General features: G+C 34.8%; 1 protein-coding gene across 1 annotated transcript in view; it reads right to left on the reverse strand.

Moving 5' to 3' along the window:
- The window catches only part of LOC111059631 (E3 ubiquitin-protein ligase HECTD1-like), a 160,680-nt gene that overhangs the window by 90,906 nt on the left and 43,162 nt on the right, over positions 1–26,612 (reverse strand). Inside the window, 5 exon segments of the mRNA XM_039429229.1 lie at positions 9,321–9,424; positions 11,137–11,304; positions 12,770–12,945; positions 22,393–22,630; positions 25,525–25,722. Coding sequence (XP_039285163.1) covers positions 9,321–9,424; positions 11,137–11,304; positions 12,770–12,945; positions 22,393–22,630; positions 25,525–25,722 — 884 coding nt within the window.

Genomic DNA, 26,612 nt, shown 5'->3' on the forward strand with positions numbered 1-26,612 from the left:
AGTCGCATTTCAAAGGCTTCTATTCTCTTGGATATGTTTTCATTGAGTGTCCAAGATTCTGCTCCATACAAGAAAACAGAAAAGATTTAACATCTCAGAAGTCTCACCTTTGTTTCAAGAGTAAGATCATGGCTTCTGAAGAGTTTACTCATTTTGTTAAAGGCGGCTGTGGCTTTGGCAATTCGTGATTTGATTTCTTGTTTTGTATCCCAGTTCTCATTTATGCATGTTCATCCATCATTCTGAACATGCATAAATCATCATATTAGTGTACCATTAAAGCAGGACTAACATAATTAAGTATCAAATTAAAATTGTGAATATACACTTACTCATCATATAACCATTGTCAAGTATTAAATAACCAAACGTCATTCAAAACACTACAATAATTTACTCCCAGCAATATTAATCACTTTCTTCATGAATGAAATGGTATTATGGAAAGTATTATTAGAATATTATTAAAATCATACATAAAAGTACAATAAAACATATTTGTATGACTTTTCGTTTAGTACAAACAATAATAATGATTCTTTGTACTGAGCCTCAATAGGCAAGAATTTTTAGGATTAAGATTCTTCAAAGAACATAATTAAAAATAGATCATCATTATTGAAAATCAAAAGTAAAATACTATAAACCACCCCGAAGACTTCTGCAACTGCAAATATTGACCACAGGGTAAACAGCTATATTGAGGTCCACGATACAATGTCAGTGAAGAAAGATAGGAGAAAACGTTGCCGATCCTCTGTCTTGTCAATGCCTACTATAGACGGTAGCTGATACAGGTTTATTGATGTAGTATCAACTGTTCATTCTCGTTCAAAATAATCAATTATACCGGGTGATTACAAATGAAATAGACAGTTTAAATAGCTTGTAGAGAATTTATTATTTGAAAGTTTAGATCATTACTTACATGATTACATAGAAGAATTCTTGAAGTTTTTATTGAAAATTTACAGATGTTCAATGTGTGCACCATTTGCAACACGACAGATATCAACACGGTAGTCAATTCTGACCACACACGACTAAGCATCTCACGGTTAACTGTAGCAAGAGCATTTGTGATTCGTTGTTTAAGATCATCGATATCAACAGGAAGCGATGGTACGAAAACTCTATCTTTTACATAGCCCCACAAGAAAAAGTCGCAGGGCGTTAGGTCCGGACTACGAGGTGGTCACGGCTGAGACAAAACGTTTTCCTCACTTGCACGGTCGATCCATCGTCTAGGAAGATGTTCATCCAGATACCCTCTGACGTCTGAGTACCAGTGAGGCGGAGCTCCATCTTGTACAAAAATGAAGTTACAACTATCTTCATGGAGTTGAGGCATTAACCATTCGGTTAACATGTCCAGATAAATTCTTCTGGTTACTGATGGTTCTTGGAAGAAGAAAGGCCCGTAAACCTTTTCACAAGATAAAGCGCAAAACACGTTCACTTTAGGAGAATCGCGTATATGCTGTACAGTCTCTCTTGGGTTTTCTGTTTCCCATACTCGTACATTATGTCTGTTAACTTTTCCACTAATGTGAAAAGTGCATTCATCACTGAAAATTAGGCGATTAAACAATGTGTCGTCATTTTCAAGACAATGTTGCACCTCTTGACAAAAATGTTTACGTACAACTTTATCATTGTCATTTAAACTTTGTACTAACTGCAATTTATAAGGTGTCATTTTCAAACGTTTCCGCAGAATTTTCCACACAGTAGGTTGAGGAATTAGCAATTCTAAACTCGCTGATCTAGTCGATTTTCCTGGACTTCGTACAAAAACATCACAAACACTATCAATTTTTTCTTCTGTAATAGAAGGTCTTCCAGTACTCTTCTTCTTACACACACATCCACTGCTTTCAAAACGTTCATACCAGTCATAAATTGATTGCCTTGTTGGTGGTGGTTTACCGTATTTTGTTCTGAAATGACGCTGCACAACAGTAACAGAGTTTGTTTTGGCTAATTCAAGAACACAATAAGCTTTCTCCACTTGAGTAGCGGCCATATTGCTAAACTAAACTGGCTGTTGTAACACGGAGCAGCCAACAATAGCCAGCAACAGTTCTACCAACATAAACTTTAAGAAATTCCCTACAAACCTATATCACTTACTATGTTGAAATACACCAGTTTAATTTTGTACAGGCTATTGAAGTTGTCTATTTCATTTGTAATCACCCGGTATTTTATTAAGCAAGAAATAATCTTTTTCAATATTTCATAATAAAAATGTGAATACTGTTGTTAATTATTTAGTTAATTAACTAAATTTATAATTAAATAATTAATAAATATGATGATAAATATATGATAATAAATAAATAAATATAATAAATTAAATAATTTCAGTCGTAATCAGACCTCCGTAGAGTGCAGATCGTAGCGAATAATTAGTGTAGAGTAGTATTAGTAGTGAAAGTGGAACAAGTTGTGTCAACACCAACAACCAGCAGTCTACTCAGCAGTTTTTCACAGTGAAAACTACTCAACGTTTTTTTTCTGAGTGAAAAGTGTGTCACCAAATTTTTCGTTTGAACATTGCTCTCTTTAAAAATTAGGTTCTGTTTCTTTAAAAAAACATTATCAAACTATCAATAAATTATGGTGTTTTGGATCTATCAGCCTTAAGATGATCCATTCGCCAATAAATACGCCAACAAAACTACCACCATCCGCGCAGCTAGAATACGAGGAAGAGGAGGAAAAGGATGAAATGAATATGCCTCCCGAATTGCCACCGAAAAGTAAAAACGATAGCGGAATACGTTTCGAGGTACGTTCTCTTAAAAATATACAAGAGAAATTTCTGAAATGGGGGAGTGAAATTATCTTGAAAAAGAAAGTATCCAGAGAGGACTATGATTCGTTTTTAAATGTGTGCAATGAACTTAACATAAGTATCGAAAGAATAGACGTTAAGCAACATATACAAGATAACAACGCGGAAATGTTTGGAAAAATTCACACTCTGGAGCAGAGTGTGAATAAACTAGCAAGTGAAGTTGCAAAAAGCCACAACAAGCCGATCTCATTTGCTGAGGCCGTGCAACTGCCAAAGAAGAGGACCGCACCTTCTACATTATCGAGTGCCGCCTCCACTGCTGCAGCCAGGGAGTCTCCGCCCCGGACCAAGAAGCTGTCGCCCAAGGAGAATGTGATCATCCTGAAGCCAGCAAAAATAAATGGAACGGAAAAGGAACAAAGCGGAAAAATTCGAGAAACAATAAAGAAGAACATCACCCGTGAACAAAATTTGAACATTAAAAAAGCTGTTGATGTCCGTGGTGGGGGTGTGCTGTTGGTGCTTCACCCAAGGGCCAATAAGGAAAATGTTTTGGGTGATAAGGTCCTGCAACATCCAAACATAAAGGTAAGCGAGCCACAATCCAAATTGCCAAGAATAATTCTGTATCACGTCGCTGCAGATATAACTGCTGCTGAATTGGCAAACGATGTGTATGAGAGAAATCTCGAGTCATCGTCACTGAGTAGGGAAAATTTCTTGAAAAACTTTAGGCCGATTTTTAAAATAGGACCGAAAAACAAAAACACCGTGCACTGGGTAGTGGAGTGCACTGGTGAATTAAGAAAAGAATTTATTAACAAATCGCGGATTGGTATTGATTGGAGGGTGTGCCGAGTTGGAGACTATGTTGCCGTCTCTCGTTGCTTCAAGTGCCAAAAAATTGGACATATCAGTAAGCATTGCACTCAAGCACAAAACACCTGTGCTCACTGTTCCACTACAGGACATGATGTTAAAGAGTGCCCTAATAGAGACAAAAAGCCCTCATGTTTAAATTGCCGCAATGATAAAAAAGCTTTCGATCACAAAGTAGGTGACAGAGAGTGCCCTTCCTATCAAAAAGCGTTACAACAAATAATTGATAGAACTGATTATGGAATCTGAAAGAAAAATATTCAATATACTGAGGATAAATAAAAATAATAGTGATAGTAAAATCAAGCAATCAACCCAACACAAAATGATTACTTTAAATTCCATCCTTAACAAAATTGATAGTTTCTACGTAACAACTAATACTGATAAAAGTAAGATAAGTCTGGTTTATAATTTTGGTGAGAGGGTTGATGTTATGATATCTTTTACAAAAATAGGAAATAGTATTAAAACATCCAAAGGACTCTCTCTGCTTAGAAATAAAAAATATTTCTCTCTTGAAGAATGGAATCACCTGAATGTGTTACGAGATTCTAATTGTATAAGAGTTTTGTTTTCTGATAAAAACATTCCTATTTTCATATTAAATGATGGTGAAAATGGGGTACTTATTGATCTTTTGAATAGAATAAATGATTGGAGTAAATTCAATTACCCTTTGATTATAGGAATTGATTCTTTTAACAATCTTGGTGAAACTTATTTTGATATTCCTGCCACTGAACTCTTGAGTACTGTCATAGGAGCTAGAGATTTGAAGTTTATTTTTTATTATCGAGGTTATTGTGAAATTAATTTTCTTAATATACCTAAGCTATCTGATAGTCCGGGAGTTGAGTACCCTGTAGGATTCTTTGAAGGTAATAATAAACGTGAAGCATTCATAAACTCTATGATTGAATTACGGACCCTACTTCAAAACACTGATAACGAAAATGCTAAAATATATAAAAATATTCTTCTTAGGATCACGCATAGAAACATGTCAATATCAGGTGATGAACTAATAAGCGTCCTGAATAACAATATGAACATCTATGATAATAATTTGAAAAGATTCCTATTCAAAACAAACTCTAAATACCGAATGGGATATTGCTTGGAGCAGGGTGGAAGTTACGTAGAATTTCAAGAGGATACTTTAAAATTCTCTACTAAAGAACGATATGTTTTAGTCACACGTAATACTACACTTATGCTGAATAGCGAATTAATAAAAACTATAAATAGAATAACTCTTCATGAGTGTAAACTTCCTAAAATAAAGTGGTATGACGGTGTTCCCGGCTGTGGTAAATCTTACTTTATAGTCTCGCATCATGAGCCTGGCAAGGATCTAGTACTCACTCAAACACGGGCAGGTATTAAAGCAATCCGTGAAACTGTCATTGAAAGGTATGGTCGAAAACATTGTAATCGTCTTAAGCTTGATTACAGGACAGTTGGCTCATATATAATAAATCATAATCAGAATAAAACATACGATAGAGTTTTTATTGATGAAGCTCTACTTATGCATGCGGGTTACATCGGGTTTATTGCTAACTTGAGTAAGGCCTCAGAAATGATTGTTGTTGGTGACGCAAACCAAATACCCTATATTGAGAGAAGTAATTATGCCACAAGATGGCATAAAATTTCAGAATTCTGCGAACCTTTTACAAAGCAAACGGTAACTCGTAGATGTCCTATCGATGTTTGTTTTGTCCTTTCCACTGTCTATGAAAATATTACGACGATTAATGAAAGAGCTATCTCAATTCTGCCTACTTACAGAAATGGGGAATACCATCTGATACAACCCGACACTTTGATATTGACATTCACCCAAGAGGAAAAACTTATGGTGGGTGATACTATAAAGTGGAGAGAGGATGTTGCACTTCACACAATCCATGAAGCACAAGGGCTAACTCATAAAAATGTTATTCTAATCAGAATTAAGTACAAGGAGAATGAAATCTATAACAGCATGCCCCATGCGATTGTCGCTTTGTCTAGACACACTGAAACTTTCAGGTATTTAACAACCAGTCTAGTAGATGATGCTGTGGACAAACTAATTAAGAAACTTAAATTCATAGATAGTGAGGGGCTTGTTAAATGGAACAAGGAAAAGAGAAGTGGACCTGATGATATAAGTTATGAGTGACACTGAAGAAGTTCTGAATATTTTAGAAACAGAAAATGAAACAGATGTAATCGACGATTATTTGAACTATCATTTTCTCGAGGACAGAAATAAAGATGCTGAGTGTTTCAATATTATGTCTATGAATATACGTAGTTTGAATGCTAATTTCGATCAGTTCATTTGCTGCCTCAATGAATTGAAAACTGATATTCACATTATAATATTAACGGAGACCTGGTTGACTGCAGATATGCCGTTCATTTTCAACATTCCTGGATATACGGCAATAAATAAGTTCACTAAACAGAATAAATGTGATGGATTATGCATGTACATAAAAGATTGTATAAGATTCAATGAAGTTTCACTCGATATTACTGATGCTAATGTAGTTAGTGCTGACCTAAGAATTGATGATTTTATTGTGAAGGTGATTGGGGTTTATAGATCACCAAGTAATCAAAATATTGATAATTTTCTTAATAGTCTGAGTAATGAAATCAGTAATATTCCTAATGGAATAAATGTATGTGTGGCGGGAGACATGAATATAAATACACATTCAACTAGTGTTCCTGTTCAAGATTATCTGCATATTTTCAATAGTAATGGCTATAAGTCTTACATAACTGGTGATACCAGAGTAACAACCACAACAAATTCTTGCATTGACCACATTTTTTATAAAAATTCAGGCAACCATTCTATGTCCATTAAAGGAGCTATATTTAGGACAACCATAACTGACCACTACGCGGTTGTACTGAACTTGGTGAAGGTTCCTATCAATAAGAATAATAGAAAAGTATTGATAAACACATTAACTAGAACCAACTATCATGCACTATTGGAACGCATAAGGAATGAAGATTGGGAAGAAATCTATACCGTGAATGGAAGCATTGACACTATTATGGATAAATTTGTCGATCGTTTGACCAGTCTCATCAACCAATGCAGAAAGGTAAAAGAGATACCTAACAGACTTCGTCCCCTGAAGCCCTGGATATCTGAAGGCATCATAAGATCAATAATCACGCGGGACAAAATGCATTCTAGACTCAGAAGAGATCCTAATAACAATATATTAAAGAATGAATATAAAGTTTATCGTAATGGTTTGAATAAGATCATAAATCATGCAAAGGAAGTCTACTATAAAGGGAAAATTGAAAATTGTAATAACAACAGCATGAAGTTGTGGAAGTGCATAAACGAAGTTATAGGTGAGGACAGTATCAACGACAAGAGTACTGAACTTGATGCTCAATCCCTCAACAATTATTTCACAAATGTGGGTAAATTACAAGCTCAAACTATCAATATCCCTGATAATACTGGTGATCGATTTCCTGAAATACAGATCGATAACACGTTTTTTATGAGACCAACGTGCCCAGTTGAGGTTGAGGCAACTATTAAAAATCTAAAGAACAACTGCAGTCCTGGTATTGATAGTCTAGGTAATATTACGCTGAAGAAAATAGCCAATTTTATATCTCAACCTCTCTCTTTCATTTTTAATAGATGCTTTGAGGAGGGATATTTTCCTGAGCACCTCAAGTCAGCCAAAATAAAACCTCTATTCAAACAAGGTGACCCGACTAATCCCTGTAATTATAGACCGATTAGTCTTATCAGCAACCTTGCTAAAATAATGGAGAAACTTATAAAGTCAAGAGTTGTTTCTTTCTTGAATCTTAACAAAATAATCAACAAGAACCAATTCGGTTTCCAAAATGGTAAAAGTACATCTGACGCTCTAATAAAATTCGTCAATACTTTATCTGATAAAATAAACTCCAATAAGAAAACTATTGCAGTCTTCCTGGATATACGCAAAGCTTTTGATACAATACCTCATAATACTTTGTTCAATAAACTGGAGTCCTATGGTTTCAGAGGAGTCTCGCTTAAATTGTTCAAAAGCTATCTGAGTAATAGAACCCAGTCCCTAACCATAAATGATCAATCTAGTGTAACTAACTTAACTTCTTATGGTCTTCCTCAAGGTACTGTACTTTCTCCCATCCTTTTCATACTCTATGTAAATGACTTTTTAAATTTAAGACTTCTAAACTCAACTGTGATATCCTTTGCAGATGATACTGCAGCTATTTTTCACGGTAATTCATGGAATGAAGTTCATACCATAGCTGAAAATAATATGCTTTTAATCAAGAAGTGGTTAGATAAGAATACCTTGAGTTTAAATATTGAAAAAACGAATTACATAACTTTCTCTGCAAATAGAGTAGGACAGCCCAACGAGAATCAAGATTTGAGACTCCATTCTCAGTGCAATTTAAACTTGGGTAATTGTGATTGTCCCACCATTAAAAAAGTCAATAATACTAAGTACTTGGGAATCATAATTGATGAAAACCTTAAATGGGATGTTCATATTAAATACATATGTAGAAAAATTAGATATTTATCTTTTAAATTTTACCAAGTTAACAGAATTCTTAATAAGAACCACCTGAAAATGATGTATCATGCTCTAGTCAAGTCAATTCTGCAGTATGGCATAGTTGTTTGGGGAGGCTGTTTCAACTGTCATATTGCTGAATTATTTGTAGCACAAAAACTGATAATTAAAACTATATTAAGCAAACCCAGGCTCTATCCAACGGATATGGTTTTTAGTGATTTTGAGGTCATGACTATACGTCAATTATACATAAAAACCGTAATTGAGTACTTAATAAAATATAGATCCGATTTTCCTCTCACAATAAACTCTACACTTAATTATTATAATCTAAGGGCCACTGCTAACAAATATGTAACCTATAACACTAATATTGAATGTATAAGGAGGCAGTTAATTTACATAGGTACTAAAATAATAAACCTCATTCCAAATCACTTTCTCATGGACAATAAGATCAGCGGAAAAATTAAACTGGATATAAAAAACTGGACATACAGTAATTTCTTCTTCCATTTAGATATATGACTCGAGATTTCTGCTCCAGCATTGTTTTTTCATTTTTCAGTGGACTCGCTTACCTTTATTTTGAGTACCTATTCCTCTGTTTTCTTCCTTCCCCCCATTTCTCCCTTACATTTTCCCTCATTACTTCTCTTCTCTTCTTTGCCGGCCTATTACATGGGAAACCATAGTTGGCTAGGTATCTTCCTCTCTTTTTTTCTCTTCTCCAACACACCCAACCACAAAGCCCATGGTTTTTTATATTTGTAACATTTTATTGTGTTTTATTTGTTTCAAATTCTTTGTAATTTTGTTTTGTCTTGTTATGTGTGTTTTTAATAATAATAAATTGAAATTGAAAACAAAATTGAATTAATGGGGGAAACACTCGTTTGCAGCTAATGATGATTCAATCTTTGTGGTATGAAAAATTTAAGACCAATGATCCAGTCGTCACCTACTTTTGAAATGGCTCCCCTTCTTGCACCACTGGTTTAATGCGACTTGACAGGGGTGTTTGAGAACACAATTACTGGCAAGCGTGCTCGATCTGTGCTACAATAGAGCCTAGCTTGGCCACCACTCCTCTCGGTTGAGCCTGAGCGGCCTTGAAATATTTGTCGTAAATCTCTTGCGCCTGCACCTTAACCTGAAATTAATAATAGCGAGAATCAGACTCGGTCCACATACATAAATTAGTTCATCCATTTGAACAAAATCATCATCAATTAATATACAGGGTGTTTCAGAAGTAGTGTCGAACATTTAAGGGTATTGTTCCTGGATTATAGGAGTCTACAAATGTCGTATTTTAAGTGTCCAAAACTCAGCGGTTATCCTTATAGCTGCCATTTTGTTTATGTCACTTAAGAATTTTTATCTCAAGAACGAAATGATGTATTGATCTGAAATTTGGCATGAATATTTATGCTATAAAAACTCAATTTTAAAAAATAAAATAAAAAAAATTCTATGTAAATTTTCAAAATGGCGGCCAATTTAAATTTTTGATTGCAAATTTCACGAAAACCGTTCAGTTCACAGAAAATTTACAAGAGACAAAAAAGTTAGAAAATATTACCAAGATTTCACGGATACCTTATTTATTAAGATTGGTTGAAGAATAACAGAAAAATTAATCATTTTCGTACAGCATGCATGATCATTAACAAACAAGATCATCTGAAAAACATTGTAAAATCAGCTGGATGGCCATATGGAGCCATACCGAGTTTCAAAGCTTCATCTTAAATACAATTAAAAATGTAATATTGATGTTTAAATTGTGAAAAGTGAAAATGAAAATAATCAATTTCTCTGCAATTCTCTGACCAATCTTAATAAATGAGATATCCTTCAGGAGGTCTCCTATCATCCAGGAACAATACCCTAGAATGTTCGACACTACTTCTGAAGCACCCTGTATTAGAAGAGGAAAACAGGCGACTCCTTATCATTTATAAGTTAGAAGCTGGAGGACGATACACTTATACCACTAGGCCCGTTGCGAATAAGCATGTTAAATTTAAATCATGATTTAATTCCACGGGAACCAATCAGAGAAGAAGGTTTTTCTGACAAGACTTCTTTGATTGGTTCTCGTTGCATTTGATCGGGATTAATAGTTAAGAGTTTATCAAAGATTGACAATGGTGTAACAACTGAAACCGGTTTTTCTACTTTTTATAAAATCTGTGGTTTTTGACAATTTCTTACGAGTCGGTTCCCGAGCTCGGGATTTGGCTAAGTTCTTAACTTTAAACAGCTGGAGTAATAAAATAGGCTTTTCGAAACGGGGCTTAGTCGTAGTGATTGTCGAAGTCACGTTTAAATTAAATTTCAAAAAAACTAGAAAATTAAACAGAAAATAAAATACAGAGAAAATAGTTTAAAGTTTCAGCTATCTTGAATTATTTAGGAATGTTCAATTTCGTCAAGGAATAACGTTTCCAGTTATAGAAATGAGAAAATAAAAACTGCGACTACGCCCCGTTAAGCTAATTTTCTGACTCCAGCTGTTTAAAGTCTAGAACTTAGCTAAATCCCGAGCTCGGAAACCGGCCCTGAGTCTTTTTATTCAATAATAGTTAAGACTTTTGTGCAAACGGGTGTCAGACTTGTGCGGAGATGATGATACACTGACGGAAATTTTGACTTCCATCGATGACGGAAATTTAGAAAAATTGAAAATAATGTATTGTAAAATTCAATTCAAGCTGTCATCAGCATGCTTTATAGATAACAACAATGATAATCAATCCTGCGTTTCGAGGTGATTTTTATATCTGCAAAAATCTAAATACTATAAAATGTATAAAAGTTTCTAAATACAAGTATAGAAACGAATGAGCAACTTACTACCTTTTGCTTCATGGCCTCGATCTTTGAGCGCAACCGTTTGCCGCGCTTGCCCGTCCAGCCGGCCGCGAATTCGGGGCCCAGCGACGTCTCGGCGGTGAATGAGTGTTTTGTGCCCCGGTTCGACTCGAATATGAAGCCCGGCAAATCTTCCTTCAGAATTGTCGCTTGCTGCAACATTACACAAACATTAATATTATACTAGTAGAGTATAAAGTTACTCTAAATCACAATGATAGTGACAATGATAATAACAAATATAGTGAGCCACCTTTCTCAATCTAACTAGAATGCAGATTGGCTTACACTGTAGCCAATGGTCCAACTTGAATCTGCAGTCTATTTGAATTGAGAAGTGGTCTTGAATTTGAATTGAATGGAACTGGTCTGTAGAGTGGCCTAGACTTTATAGACTCTAGCTGGAGTAGTTTTCAACTTGACTCTGCAGTCAAATTGAATTGAGAAAGGTGGCACAGCCATTTGAATATTTACAAAAATGTGAGTTAACTTATGTTTTCAATCTTCAAAGTGTTCTTCTATCCTTATTTACTTATCTATTATATCATAAAATATTCTCTGTATCGTTCCAATTTTAGTATATGTACAGCTGAAGCAAGTAAATTTCTCAGATCTAACTTTCTAATTTTGCTAAATGTAACTATGTAGTAAGTATTCAACTGAACTATTCTCAATAATATTCAACTTCAATACGCAGCTTACAAAATCTTTCAATATAATACATTTTCAACAATATAATACATTTCAATTTATTGTGATACATTAAGGGCCGGTTTCCGAGCTCGGGATTTTGCTAAGTCCTATACTTTAAACAGCTGGAGTCAGAAAATTGGTTTTCCAAAACGGGGCGTAGTCGCAGTCATTGTCTTGTCATAGTCACGTTTTAATTAAATTTCGAAAAACTAGAAAATTGAACACAAAATAAAGTAAAGAGAAAATAGAGTAACGTTTCAGCTATTTTGAATTATTTAGGAATGTCTAATTTCGTCAAGTAAAAACGTTTCCAATTATAGAAATGAGAAAATAAAAACTACGACTACTGTTATAAAAGCTGCGACTACGCCCCTTTTTGGAAAGCCAATTTTCTGACTCCAGCTGTTCAAAGTCTAGGACTTAGCTAAATCCCGAGCTTGGAAACCGGCCCTTAGAGTATAAGATCAACCTTCAAAATTTTCAAATCATTATTCCTGGACCAAAAATCAAGTGACGAAGCAGTGTGTAATTATTACATAACCTTAAATTTGGACAACATTAAAATTTTATCAAAATTTTTGGAGAGAAATAGTACAGGCTCAGCCTAGTTTTTCCTCCAATGTCATAATTGTATTGTGATTGTAGTGTTTTATACAATAAATGAATAAATAAATAACAGCTCTAGAAAATTCTTTCTGAACTAAACATTTACTATTAAAAATAGTAATTCAATTCAATTGTACTTGGTGAGAAAATGCTTTGAGCATTTTGTTAATTACCTGTATAACTTGAATCACAGTTATAAAAGACGTGATAATTTAACATGTGAATCTCACTATGTTCAATTCATACTTTGTATATTTATTTATTTAATACTGATTAAATTTAATCATCTTCGGTGACCTAATGACGTGGCCATGCTCACCTGTTGTCCGTCAGAGTTGTGAATATGCAGTTCGCCGTCCTTGCGACTGGACAACGCCCAGTTGCCGACGACAAGGCGTGCAGGGCCGGGACGCGACAACACCGGCTGACTGGGAGAATTCGGCTTCACCTGCACTCTTGCTCGTTGCAGCTTCTCCAAGAACTCGCCTCGGTTTTCTAAACAATCAACACACCAATTTCATGAGAGAGAGACAGTTTTGTGAACAAAGAATATTGATAATCTCCATCCTAAACTCATCAAATAACTCGCCTCGGTTTTCTAAACAATCAACACACCAATTCCATGAGAGAGAGACAGTTTTGTGAACAAAGAATATTGATAATCTCCGTCCCAAACTTATCAAATAACTCGCCTTGGTTTTCTAAACAATCAACAATAATTTCATGAGAGAGAGACAGTTTTGTGAACAAAGAATATTGTTAATCTCGATCCTAAACTTAACAAATAACTCGCCTCGGTTTTCTAAACAATCAACAACAATTTCATGATAGAGAGACAGTTTTGTGAACAAAGAATATTGTTAATCTCAATCCCAAACTGAACAAATAACTCGCCTTGGTTTTCTAAACAATCAACAATAAATTAATGAGAGAGAGAGACAGTTTTGTGAACAAAGAATATTGTTAATCTCGATCCTAAACTTGACAAATAACTTGCCTCAGTTTCCTGAACAATTGACAAGAATTTCATGAGCGACAGACAATTCTGTGAATACAGTATACCTTGTTAATATCAAATCAAATCGTTTATTGCACAAAAAATATATACAGAATACAACAAAAAGGAAATTGACAACTTTGTGCTACATGTCGGCAAAAGAAAACTTGTACATCGTGGGATATAATTCCCAAGTATTGGAATGACTATTGGAAGATACTGTTTTTGGTGAGATATTAATCCATAATGACATTTTTTCATACAAATAAATGGTTGATCTGATATTGTGAAGTTGACTAAGATCGAATTGAATTTACTTTTTTCCTTGAAATAAATGTGATGAAAAATTGAAACAGATGAAACTTTTAAACAGTAAACGGATGCTACATGTATTCTATATTTCATCTATCAGTGGATGATAGAAATCAGACTTATGCTTGATTCTCTCAATAAAATACGATTCTCATAAATTATTCTTGTAATACATTGCCTTTCTCTTCTCTCTTGATAAAGATCACTTTATACAGATTGGTGAAGAGGAAACGCATGTTTTTCGAACCGCTAGTACTCGCCGAAAGGAGGGGGTATTGCCCTGGAACGAATGTTGGCAGACGGCCCATACTATGCCATTTCAGTTGCTATGAGCGTTGAAACGTTAACATCGTGTGTTTGCTGTCGAGCAGTTTTCTAGAAAAAATGAATCTGTAGTCACACTGTAACGCTTTTCCGTCAATATTTTAGAGTTGGGCGTCGAGGTGCAATAACCGATTAAAATACTGTACTCCGATGGGTTGCAGCATTTAGGAGTAATAGTTCTGTGATGAAAAAGAAACCACCTGGTCTTCTCCGTTCAGTTCGTACTCCTCAAAATGTCGACAGAGTCAGTGTCGTCTAGTCCTGAGACCATGTCATCGAGTCGATCGTCTAGGACTAGTAACAACTGCTGTTATGACTCAGTCTACATTCTCCGAAATAAAGGTGCATTTTCGTTTGTGCTTAAATTTCCGCAGTCGACGACCACAAGCATTGTTGACATTCATATTGTCCAAATTTCAAAGTATGCTAAAGCAGCTGATCAAATAACTTTTCATTATTATTCTCTTTATTTATTAAAGAATTAAACATTTCTAATAATATCAACATATTGCTATTTAAAAGTATAAAAAAAACCTGCCCCATTAAAACATAATTGAACATAATCTTCTACGTTATGTAGACAAATTGAAATCTACCCAATCTGAGATTCTCTCCCTGTCCTGGTCGACGACGGCATTTACGCACAAACGAAAACTCAGCTTAAGGCCAGGTGGTTTATTTTTCATCACAGAACTATTACTCCTAAACGCTGCAACCCATCGGAGTACAGTATTTTAATCGGTCATTGCACATCGACGCCCAACTCTAAAATATTGACGGAAAAGCGTTGCACTGTGAACACAGATTAATTTTTTCTAAAAAACTACTCGACAGTGAACACACAATGTTGTACGTTCCAACGCTCATAGCGTATGGACCGTCTGCCAACATTCGTTCCAGAGCAATAAATACCCCAACCTGTCGCCGATTAGTCTACTAGGGTTCGAAAAACATGCGTTTCCTCTGCACCACTTTGTATAAAGTGATCTTTATCAAGAGAAAGGAAATGATTTACAAGAATAATTTATGAAAATTGTATTATATTATGAGAAACAAGCACAAATAGTCTGATTTCTATCATCCACTGCCGTGCTACCAATTTCTCCTAAATAGGTTGGATAGCATTTCTCACCTATTAACCTAAACAGTAAAACACATTAACCTAACAGTAACTAGGCCTACATTATGTGAAACTTGAAATAATTGATCTTGTATCTCAACACTACTATCATCCTGCTTCAATTTGCTTTCATCTTCATGATTATCAATCAATGTTTCATGTGTATCTTTTAATAGAAGGTTTATACTAACCTGCTCTAGTCTTATACTAGTACATTCTTGCTTCATATTATCAAACCTAGCACTTTGATCTTGCTTCAAATTATCAATCTTAGCATTTTGCTCATCAAACCTTTGTGTTAAGAACGCTATAAGATTTAGATCATTTTTAGCTCCTACCATACTTGTTTCATTTGATATTTCTACTACTTCCTCATGAATTGTTACATTTGAGACGTTTTCACTTACAGCTACACTATCGTTTGAGTCATAGTTTAAGATTAGGTCTAAATCTTGAGAATCTCGAATTGAAGAATCGAATTTAATCGAGAAAAAATGTAATATTACACCACTGATAGATGAAATATTGAATACATGTAGCATCCGTTTATTGTTTGAAAGTTTCATCTGTTTTATTTTTTTACCATATTTCATTCCAAGAAAACAAATAAATTCGATTCGATCTTAGTCAACTTCACAATATCTGATCAACCATTTATAGGTTACAAGAATAGGGCAATACCCGTCACCGAGTACTATCGGTTCGAAAAACATGCGTTTCCTCTGCACCACTCTATATTATAAGAAACTATTATACTAAATGTAGGGAGAAGATTCAGAAAGAGAGCTATTATAAGAGGACTAAATATACTGAAAATATTAAGAAAGAGACAAGAAGAATGGGACAGAAAAGAGAGTGACAGAGAAGAATAGAGAATGATAAATAGTTTACCTTCTGTGGTAAGAGTGTCGGTGTTCCGCCCTTTGCCTATAGGAAACAGAACACAATGCAAACATAACTAAACATTCACACACACAAGTAAATATATACACAACAGACATGTTAGAACACACAACATGTTATGCTAACATCCAGTTTGTTCAATAATCACAACTAATTTACAACAATTATTTATACAAAATTTGAATGAATCAAATGAAATGATGCTGAACATTGACAAATTAATGTTTTCGAAAGCATATTATTCAAGCTGATCTTCTTTCGCATTCAGAGTTAACTTGATAAAAAATAAAACTAGTTGCTGAAAATAAGCTGGATTTGTACAACTGATCATGTGAAAGTATTCAATATATTATAGAATATTAAGTTTGATTTTTGGTCCTGCAAAGATATTTCTTTAATATGTGAATATTTCTTATTTTAGTGATAATAATGTGAAATATTTCTTCCATGTTTGGGTTTGAACCATCTAAATTTAAAAATCTACGTTGTAAAAATATTTAAGGACTGAAGATTTTCAAGTCTTGAACAACTACAAGACTTAACCTATTCTATTCTATTCATCCAAATTTAAAAATCTACTTTGTGAAAATAATAAAGGACTGAAAATGTTGTGAAGTGAACAACTACAAGACTCAATATTTTTCGGACTGTGTGTAACCTTATCTAAATTTGGGAGAGGAATAGCACAAGGTTACCTTATTTTTTTCTCTCCCAATCATTTGTATGATGTACTTATTGTATGAATCAATAAAGAATAAAAAGAGAACAGTATCGATATGTATTGTGAAGTGAACAACTGGAAGACTTAACCTATTTCGGACTAGGTGTAACCATAGAGAAACAATAGCGTAAGTAGATATCCCATGGTATAGGGCGTTTATGTCACAACGTTTATTGTTATCTCAAGCCGATTACTGTTGATTATTGTCGAATTTTACTGTTTTGTTGGGGTGAGAGTGTATGAACGGCACAATATGAGAGACTACCAGTGTCACACAGCTTCACGGGAAAGAATTACATGAACTATCGGCTTGAGATAACAGTAAGAGTTGTGACATAAACGCCCTATACCATGGGATATCTACTTACGCTATTGTTTCTCTATGCTATTACGGACTATGTGTAACCGGAAAGGAATAGCACAAGGTTACCTCATTTTTTCTCTCCCTATCATTTTGATGATGTACTTATTGTATCGATCAATAAAGAATAAATAATTGAATAACTATTATGGAACTTATAGATATAACTAAAGAAATTCAAATCAATTCTCGTATTATATTCATAATCTTTCTACACTTATTGAGCAATCAAAAATCTATTGCTCGAGCAGGAATCACTAACATTTATCAAGGATGAATTGACATAAATCAATATCAATCTTCAAGTAAGAAATGCATTTCTTTATCAATCTTATATTTTCAAAGTACCGGGTTATTCAAAAAGGACTTTAAAAATTCATATAAATCTTATTAAACAAGGTACAGAGCTGGTTTTGGTGTTGTTTCAAAGGAAAACACTCCAAGTTTTGACTCGCTTAGTCTGCTAGTGCCTGGTCGCACCGCACAAGCGCTAGCGGCAGTTACGTCAAATATGGCTGCCGTCACTGGGCCCAAGCGTGCAAGCTGTGTGTTTTGGTTTGAAAAACGACATAATGTACCTTGATATGTTTTAAACATTTTTTATACCACAGATCGATGAGGATGACCGAGAACGAAATGCTTTCTTTATGCAAGATGGCGCACCACCACACTATCTGACTGACTGAAGTTGAAGATTTCTTTGTTATAGATTTTTTTAAATTGATGTTTTCTGTCTTATTAATGACGTTGTTGTAACATTTTAATGTTGTGTGACAATAAATAATTTGATTGATTGATTGATTGATATGTGACTTCCGTTGGTTATCCTGCAGACATCCCATCGATAGTCTATTTCTTCCCAGACTCGCACTAGCATTCCAGGTGTAACTTGCTCAACAGCAGTGCAAATCCTTGCTCTAAGTTCAGGTAGAGTGGCTGGCAAAGGATGTACTTACACCATACCTTGATGCGTTGCAAACATTTTTGATACTTCAGATCGATGAGAATGATCAAGAACGAAATGTTTTCTTTATGCAAGATGGCGCACCTCCAAACTATCTGACAGACGTCCGGGATTTGTTAATGACCGCATTCCAAATCAGTGGATTGGCCGTAATGCGCCAATTGCATGGCCCCCTCGTTCCCCAGACTAACACCGCTGGATTTTTTCTTGTGGGGTTTCATAAAAGATGAAGGGTCACTGGACCCGAGAGATCTGGCTCTGGGAAACGAGGGAGCCATGCAATTGGCGCATTACGGCCAATCCACTGATTTGGAATTAACAAAATCCTGGACGTCTGTCAGATAGTTTGGAGGTGCGCCATCTTGCATAAAGAAAACATTTCGTTCTCGATCATTCTCATCGATCTGAAGTATCAAAAATGTTTGCAACGCATCAAGGTATGGTGTAAGTACATCCTTTGCCAGCCACTCTACCTGAACTTAGAGCAAGGATTTGCACTGCTGTTGAGCAAGTTACACCTGGAATGCTAGTGCAAGTCTGGGAAGAAATAGACTATCGATGGGATGTCTGCAGGATAACCAACGGAAGTCACATATCAATCAATCAATCAATCAAATTATTTATTGTCACACAACATTAAAATGTTACAACAACGTCATTAATAAGACAGAGAACATTAATTTAAAAAATCTATAACAAAGAAATCTTCAACTTTATATAAACATTCATTGACCAGTACTTTTTTCAAATATTTACAGTAACTATTAAAGCTCATTCTTTTGATATTTTCAAGCAAAGCGTTATAAAGTTTTATTGACATGTATTGCCAGTTTTTTTGAGAACTTGTAAATTGGCAATACTCGACTCTTATATTATTCCTATGTCTAGTGTTATGTTGGTGTATCCTAGAGTTAACATCATATTCATTTTCAGTTTTCTTCACTGAAATCAAGCATGACAATACATACAAAGATGGCAGTGTTAATAGTCCGAGTTCAATAAATAATGATTTGCATGGAGTACGAGGAGCCTTGTGGCAAATTATTCTTACTGCTTTCTTTTGACATTTAAACAAGATGTCAGTAGTTGAGCCATTGCCCCACAGCTGGATTCCATATAGCAAAAGGCTATGAATATGGGCAAAGTAAACACTCATTAGAACAGACATATCTACAATATTACATAATCTACGTAAAAGGAAGATGCCCTTGTTGATTTTTTTTATAAATATATGTTATATGGCATTTCCAAGTCAGGTTGGTATCAATTTTCACTCCAAGAAACTTAATTGAGTTTATGTCATTATTTTTCTGTCAAAGCTAAAAGTTATATCCTCTGTTTTTGTGGAATTAATGCTCAAATTGTTTGCTGCACACCAATCTTCAATTTTAGAGGTATTATTCAGTATGTTAGAATACAAATGATCCTTATTCTTATTAGCTACCTTTAAACCTAAGTCATCAGCAAACAAATACGAAGCACTATCGTCATTACAAGAGTTAATAATATTAGGCAAATCATTAACATAGAACATCTTTGGTTCAAGGTTGAAAAACTTGAGGTGTTTTCCTTTAAAACAACACCAAAACCAGCTCTTTACCTTGTTTAATAAGATTTATATGAATTTTCAAAGTTGTAAAGTCCTTTTTCAATCTGTAATTTTTCAGCCGGTACTATCAATTACATACCTATGTAATTGGCTATCAGCATAGAGAAACAATAAGTAGATATCCCATGGTATAGGGAATTTATGTCGCAACTTTTACTGGTATCTCAAGCCGATTACTCTCAATTATTGTAAATTTTTACTGTTTTGTTTGGGAGATAGTGTATGAACAGCACAATTTGAGAGACTTCCAGCGTCACACAGCTGCATAGGAAAAAACTATGTGAACTATCGGCTTGGGATAACAGTAAAACTTGCGACATAAACGCCCTATACCATGGGATATCTACTATTATGCTATCGTTTCTCTATGCTATCAGTCACTGGAATAGAATTGTATGCCACGATTCAAATGCATTACGATATTTGAATTTCATGATACAACAATGCATATTATCGAAAACAGAGTTACAAGTATGAATGCATACATCTATCAAACTCAGTGTCACAGAGAACAACCCCAACAAACCTCAAATTCAACACAACTATGAAAGCATGTTGGAAAATACAGTAGAACTAATAAAGCTGGATTCCCACATATCAGTATCAGTGAACGTGTACGGTACAGTGAAAATATAATTTCCATGATTTCTTATTGGACTATTTTCTAAAGTGGAATATAGAACCGATATGTGGGAATCCAGTTCAATTGTCTCCTCAAAACACAAAAGTTTTCTAAACTTGTTGGCACATAGAACGAGTGATTATTTAAAAAAAACGAGAAAGGGTGATACGAGGTTGGTTCGGAAAGTACTGACTAGTCATGTCTGTTTAAAGCTCAATACTATCTCAAAACAAAAGAAGGTGAGATACGAGGTTGGTTCGGAAAGTACTGACCAGTCATGTCTGTTTAAAGCTCAATAATATCTCAACACTGAAGTTGAGTTTCATTTCTGGCTCAAAATTTTTGCAAAATTAGTCAATAATTTCCAATTTGTAGAGATTTGAGTGAAGTATTTTTGTTTTTAATTAGTTTTTAAATATCAAAATTAAAATTTTCAGTTTAGTCATTAGTTTTGAAGTGGAAATTGGACTTTTTTGAAGTGTGAAATCTCAACCTCATTCTTTTTTTAAGCATTAATTCAAAAATTTTCCAAGTAAAAATTTGGGAGAAGTCAGTTTTGGGCTATGCCTGTTGTCTTCTCCCAATCATATTATATATTATAATTATGATTTGTGATTGTCAATGAAATAAATAAACACAAAGGAAGGTGAGGCACGAGGTTGGTTCAGAAAGTACTGACCAGTCATGAATGTTTAAAGCTCAAACCGAGAAAAGGTGGATACGAGGTTGGTTCGAAAGTACTGACCAGTGGTGTCGGTGCCACCCTCGGGACTGCCGCTCGAGTACATTGTTGCCAGTTTTCCGTCGAGGATGAACCGGAACCAGCCGTTGCTGCCGTTGGACAGTTCGAGTGCGGCGGCGTCCGACCAGACGTAGAGGCAGTCGCGGCCACGGCACAGACACCAGTCACGCCAGTGATACGCCTTGCCTGGCAACATCTCCTTTGCGTCTTCTAGCACTGATTCAGGCTCAGTTTCTTCTTGCTGTCAAACAGAAATACATAAAATTAGTGATGGAGACACTAAAAAACATGAAAACATGAGAAACAGCCTCAAACAAAATGAAACAAACAAAAATACATGGAATTAGTGATAAAGAGACTGTGTTTTTTGTTTGCATTGATTGTAAATTGCAGTATACAATCAAAAATGTGGAAGTGACACATAACCTATAGTGAGATCTACGTTATAATTGCAGTGGAGAAAAATAGGAGAAAAACGTTGCCGATCCTCTGTCTTGTCAATGCCTTCTATAGAGGATAGCTGATACCGGTTTATTGATGTAATATTTATTTATTTATTTATTTATTAGAACAGTCACAAACATGATATTTGGAAAGAGAAACAGGCAATTGCCCAAAACTTCTTCAATTCCTTGATTTTGGCACATAGAACGAGTGATTATTTAAAAAAAACGAGAAAAGGTGATACGAGGTTGGTTCGGAAAGTACTGACCAGTCATGTCTGTTTAAAGCTCAATACTATCTCAAAACAAAAGAAGGTGAGATACGAGGTTGGTTCGGAAAGTACTGACCAGTCATGTCTGTTTAAAGCTCAATAATATCTCAACACTGAAGTTGAGTTTCATTTCTGGCTCAAAATTTTTGCAAAATTGGTCAATAATTTCCAATTTGTAGAGATTTGAGTGAAGTATTTTTGTTTTTAATTAGTTTTTAAATATCAAAATTTAAAATTTTCAGTTTAGTCATTAGTTTTGAAGTGGAAATTGGACTTTTTTGAAGTGTGAAATCTCAACCTCATTCTTTTTTTAAGCATTTATTCAAAAATTTTCCAAGTAAAAATTTGGGAGAAGTCAGTTTTGGGATATGCCTGTTGTCTTCTCCCAATCATATTATATATTATAATTATGATTTGTGATTGTCAATGAAATAAATAAACACAAAGGAAGGTGAGGCACGAGGTTGGTTCGGAAAGTACTGTCCAGTCATGAATGTTTAAAGCTCAAAACCGAGAAAAGGTGGATACGAGGTTGGTTCGGAAAGTACTGACCAGTGGTGTCGGTGCCACCCTCGGGACTGCCGCTCGAGTACATTGTTGCCAGTTTTCCGTCGAGGATGAACCGGAACCAGCCGTTGCTGCCGTTGGACAGTTCGAGTGCGGCGGCGTCCGACCAGACGTAGAGGCAGTCGCGGCCACGGCACAGACACCAGTCACGCCAGTGATACGCCTTGCCTGGCAACATCTCCTTTGCGTCTTCTAGCACTGATTCAGGCTCAGTTTCTTCTTGCTGTCAAACAGAAATACATAAAATTAGTGATGGAGACACTAAAAAACATGAAAACATGAGAAACAGCCTCAAACAAAATGAAACAAACAAAAATACATGGAATTAGTGATAAAGAGACTGTGTTTTTTGTTTGCATTGATTGTAAATTGCAGTATACAATTCAAAAATGTGGAAGTGACACATAACCTATAGTGAGATCTACGTTATAATTGCAGTGGAGAAAAATAGGAGAAAAACGTTGCCGATCTTGTCAATGCCTTCTATAGACGATAGCTGATACCGGTTTATTGATGTAATATTTATTTATTTATTTATTTATTAGAACAGTCACAAACATGATATTTGGAAAGAGAAACAGGCAATTGCCCAAAACTTCTTCAATTCCTTGATTTTGGCACATAAATAGTCCAAAGTTAGGTTAAGTTTAAAATTTCTGTTCACCAAAGATTAACACTCAGAGAATACGTATTCGAGATATGACTGATGAATTTTGAATTTCGAAGGGTTGATAAGAGCCGGAAATAGCACTAAACAATCCGAAAGTTTCAATAATATTGATATAAACTTGAAAATTTTGAGCAAAAAATTAAAACTACTATCACTGCAACTATCAGCTGTATTGAATATTAACGGTTCATTCTCGTTTAAAATAATCAATTATATTTTATTAAACAAGAAATCATATTTTTCAATAATTTCATAATGAATTTTCATAATTAGGATGAAATATTTTGTCAATTAATTATTAATTCTACACTGTTGAAAGACGATCTGGTAACAGAGCAATGAGAGAAAGAGATAGCGCTTTCCGCTATGTTGAATGATGGACAAGGATAGCAATACCATCGCTAATCAAACACTGCCATTATAACGTGGACATCATTGTAGCTATATTTGGACTGCAGTATAAATAAGAATTGGAACTGTTTTGAGCTCAAGCCTGTGGTACTTTTTCTGGAAGTTTGTTATGTTGAATGATTGATTGATAGATAAATAAGAGCATGACATGAGAAAAAGGCTCAATTTATCCTGGCTGTCAAGAGAATTCATCAAATTAGTGACAGATCAAATCAAATGAAATTTATTTATTCATTTAAAACACAATGAAATTAATACATAAAATACATATAAATAGGCTCCCCGCTTGGATGACAGGTCCGTGTGCGGGGTGGTGGAGTCACATAAAGCAGAACAATATTCATTTTATACTATTATGTATCACATCTAACAATATGGAGGAAACAAATTAATTATATACGGTAGGTAATTGAAAAAATATAATAGGTAGATTAAAATTTAACAAATAGAATATATATTCAAGTGAAAGTTTTGGTTGATTTTGAAGAAAACATTTAATTGAGAATTCTATCCGACAGCAATCAGGGATTCAGCTTCAAGTCAAACGAGAGAAAAAACTTGAAAAAATGGAAAATTTGGAAGAGAACCAATAATGGAAGATTAACTTTTCAAATATAGGGCGAAAATGTAGAGCATCCGCCGCTTCAGTCCCGATGCTAAGAAGCCACACACCAACCCTCCGCCTGTAAACAGCGACAGTGCAGCGCTCACTTGGTGTTAGTTCTGGGGAACATTTCTGTAAAGTCAATGGGCTAGATGAAAAGAATTTGAAAGTTGGATAGAATTTCTAAGCCGGGGAAATTGAATATTATTATATTATATTTAGGGTAATCATGCTGAATTTCTGTGAAATTGATGCTAATTTTTTAATGAAGACCAATAGATCTTTTATAAATTGCTTGACAATTTAATACAGGGAACTCCTCAAAAAGTAAATTAGTTGGGAATCTTTGATTTTACTTTCCTTGCCCTATTACCATAGGTAAGGAAAGTATTGCTTTCCGAAAAAAATTAAGGTACCCCAATTTCTAAATTTCTATACGTTTCAAGGTCCCCTGAGTCCAAAAAACTGGTTTTTGGGTATTGGTCTGTATGTGTGTGTGTGTGTGTGTGTGTGTGTGTGTGTGTGTTGTGTGTGTGTGTGTGTGTGTGGTGTGTGTGTGTGTGTTGTGTGTGTGTGTGTATGAGTGTATGTGCGTCTGTGTACACGATATCTCATCTCCCAATTAACGGAATGACTTGAAATTTGGAACTTAAGGTCCTTACAATATAAGAATCCGACACGAACAATTTCAAACAAATGCATTTCAAGATGGCGGCTAAAATGGTGAAAATGTTGTCAAAAACAAGGGTTTTCGCGATTTTATCGAAAACGGCTCCAACGATTTTGATCAAATTTATACCTAAAATAGTCATTGATATGCTCTATCAACTGCCACAAGTCCCATATCTGTGAAAAATTTCAGGAGCTCCGCCCCATCAATGCAAAGTGTGATTTTAGATTCCCAATTATCAGGCTTCAGATACAATTTAAACAAAAAATTTTGAGTGGAAAAGATTGAGCATAGAAATCTCTACAATTAATGTTCAGTAACATTTTCACCTAAAATTGAAAATAAGCTCGAAATTCGAGAAAATGTTATTATTTCAATTGCAAACTGTTGATTCTATTGAATCATTCACTATGAAGAGATAGGAGACTTCGTGTGTCTTCTACGTTATTGTCCTGTCACCAGCTGGCGTATTTCTTTGAATAATAGTAGACTGTGATGCGCGTGAACACTAGCGTCATGTGATCAATTTTCATAACGGCAAGGAAAGTTGTGTGAGTGTGCCGCACCAGATTTTTTATAAATAATTGCTTGACAATTTAATACAGGGAACTCCTCGAAAAGTAAATAAGTGGGGAATCTCTGATTTTTTGAAAGTAAAGCCTTTATCAACAGGCCAGCGAGAGTAGAAACAGGCTCATTTTTTCTTGCTGTCTTTTCTTGTTTTCAATTTCTTTGTTACAATGTGTTTGTAATCAGACTCACGTTGTCTTCCTTCTTGGCGAGGAGTGTCTCGGGTTGAGTGATCGGCGTTGGTGTGGAGGAGCTGTCCTGTGGTCCAGCTAGCTGGGCCACCTTCGAGAAAACTCCCAAGCGGGCAAAATGGTCCAAGAAAACGTCCTGCGCCTTCAGCATCAAGTCTTCGATTATTTGTAACACAACTAGGTGACCATCTTCGTCATCCTGAAACACAGCAGAAAATAATATTTATAAAATAGAATTACAGTACCCTTTGAAATTAATAAAATGAAAGAATAAGACCCAGTTGCACAACAGCCGGTTAAATTTTAAACGTGATTAATTTCACGAGAACCAGGCGTTTTTGAAAAGACGGCTTCTCTGATTGGTTCTCGTGGAATTAATCACGGTTAAAATTTAACCGGCTGTTGTGCAACCAGCACTAAGAATACAAATTATTGAATGAAAAAGACTAAGAAATTGTCAAAAAACCACTGATTTATTGATAATTAGAAAGACCGGTTTCGGTTATTACACCATTGTCAATCTCTGATAAACTTCATTGCTGTTTATCAGAGATTGACAATGGTGTAATAACCGAAACCGGTCTTTCTAATTATCAATAAATCAGTGGTTTTTTGACAATTTCTTAGTCTTTTTCATTCAATATGAATAATTACCACAATATCAACTTCTCAACTACACAAAAAGTGAAATACAAATTATGAATACAAGAGAGTAGCCCTGTATGCATACATTTCAAGATAATAATATCTTAATATTAAAGTAAAAAAATAAATTCGTATGGCTTTTGTTGGCGGGGAGTCCCTTGCGGGAAGGTCCCACCGCCTGAATATATAATTATAATTTAAGCCGTCAATGGGCCGTCTTATTATACATTATAAAGTGATATAATGCATATTATTTTATTCTATTGATCTAAATTATTGAATGTAATACTTTGATTCAGAATAGTACATTTATTTTGTTTGTATGAAGTCAGTTTCATGAATAATTTAACATTTTCAATCAATTTCAATAAAATCCCACGCTAGACCTCATCAACTTACATAGTGTACCATATTTAGTAGATGACTTCCTTTCATTCTTAGCTC

The sequence above is a fragment of the Nilaparvata lugens genome, chromosome 5 (genome assembly GCF_014356525.2).
Source record: "Nilaparvata lugens isolate BPH chromosome 5, ASM1435652v1, whole genome shotgun sequence".
NCBI classification, from domain to species: domain Eukaryota; kingdom Metazoa; phylum Arthropoda; class Insecta; order Hemiptera; family Delphacidae; genus Nilaparvata; species Nilaparvata lugens.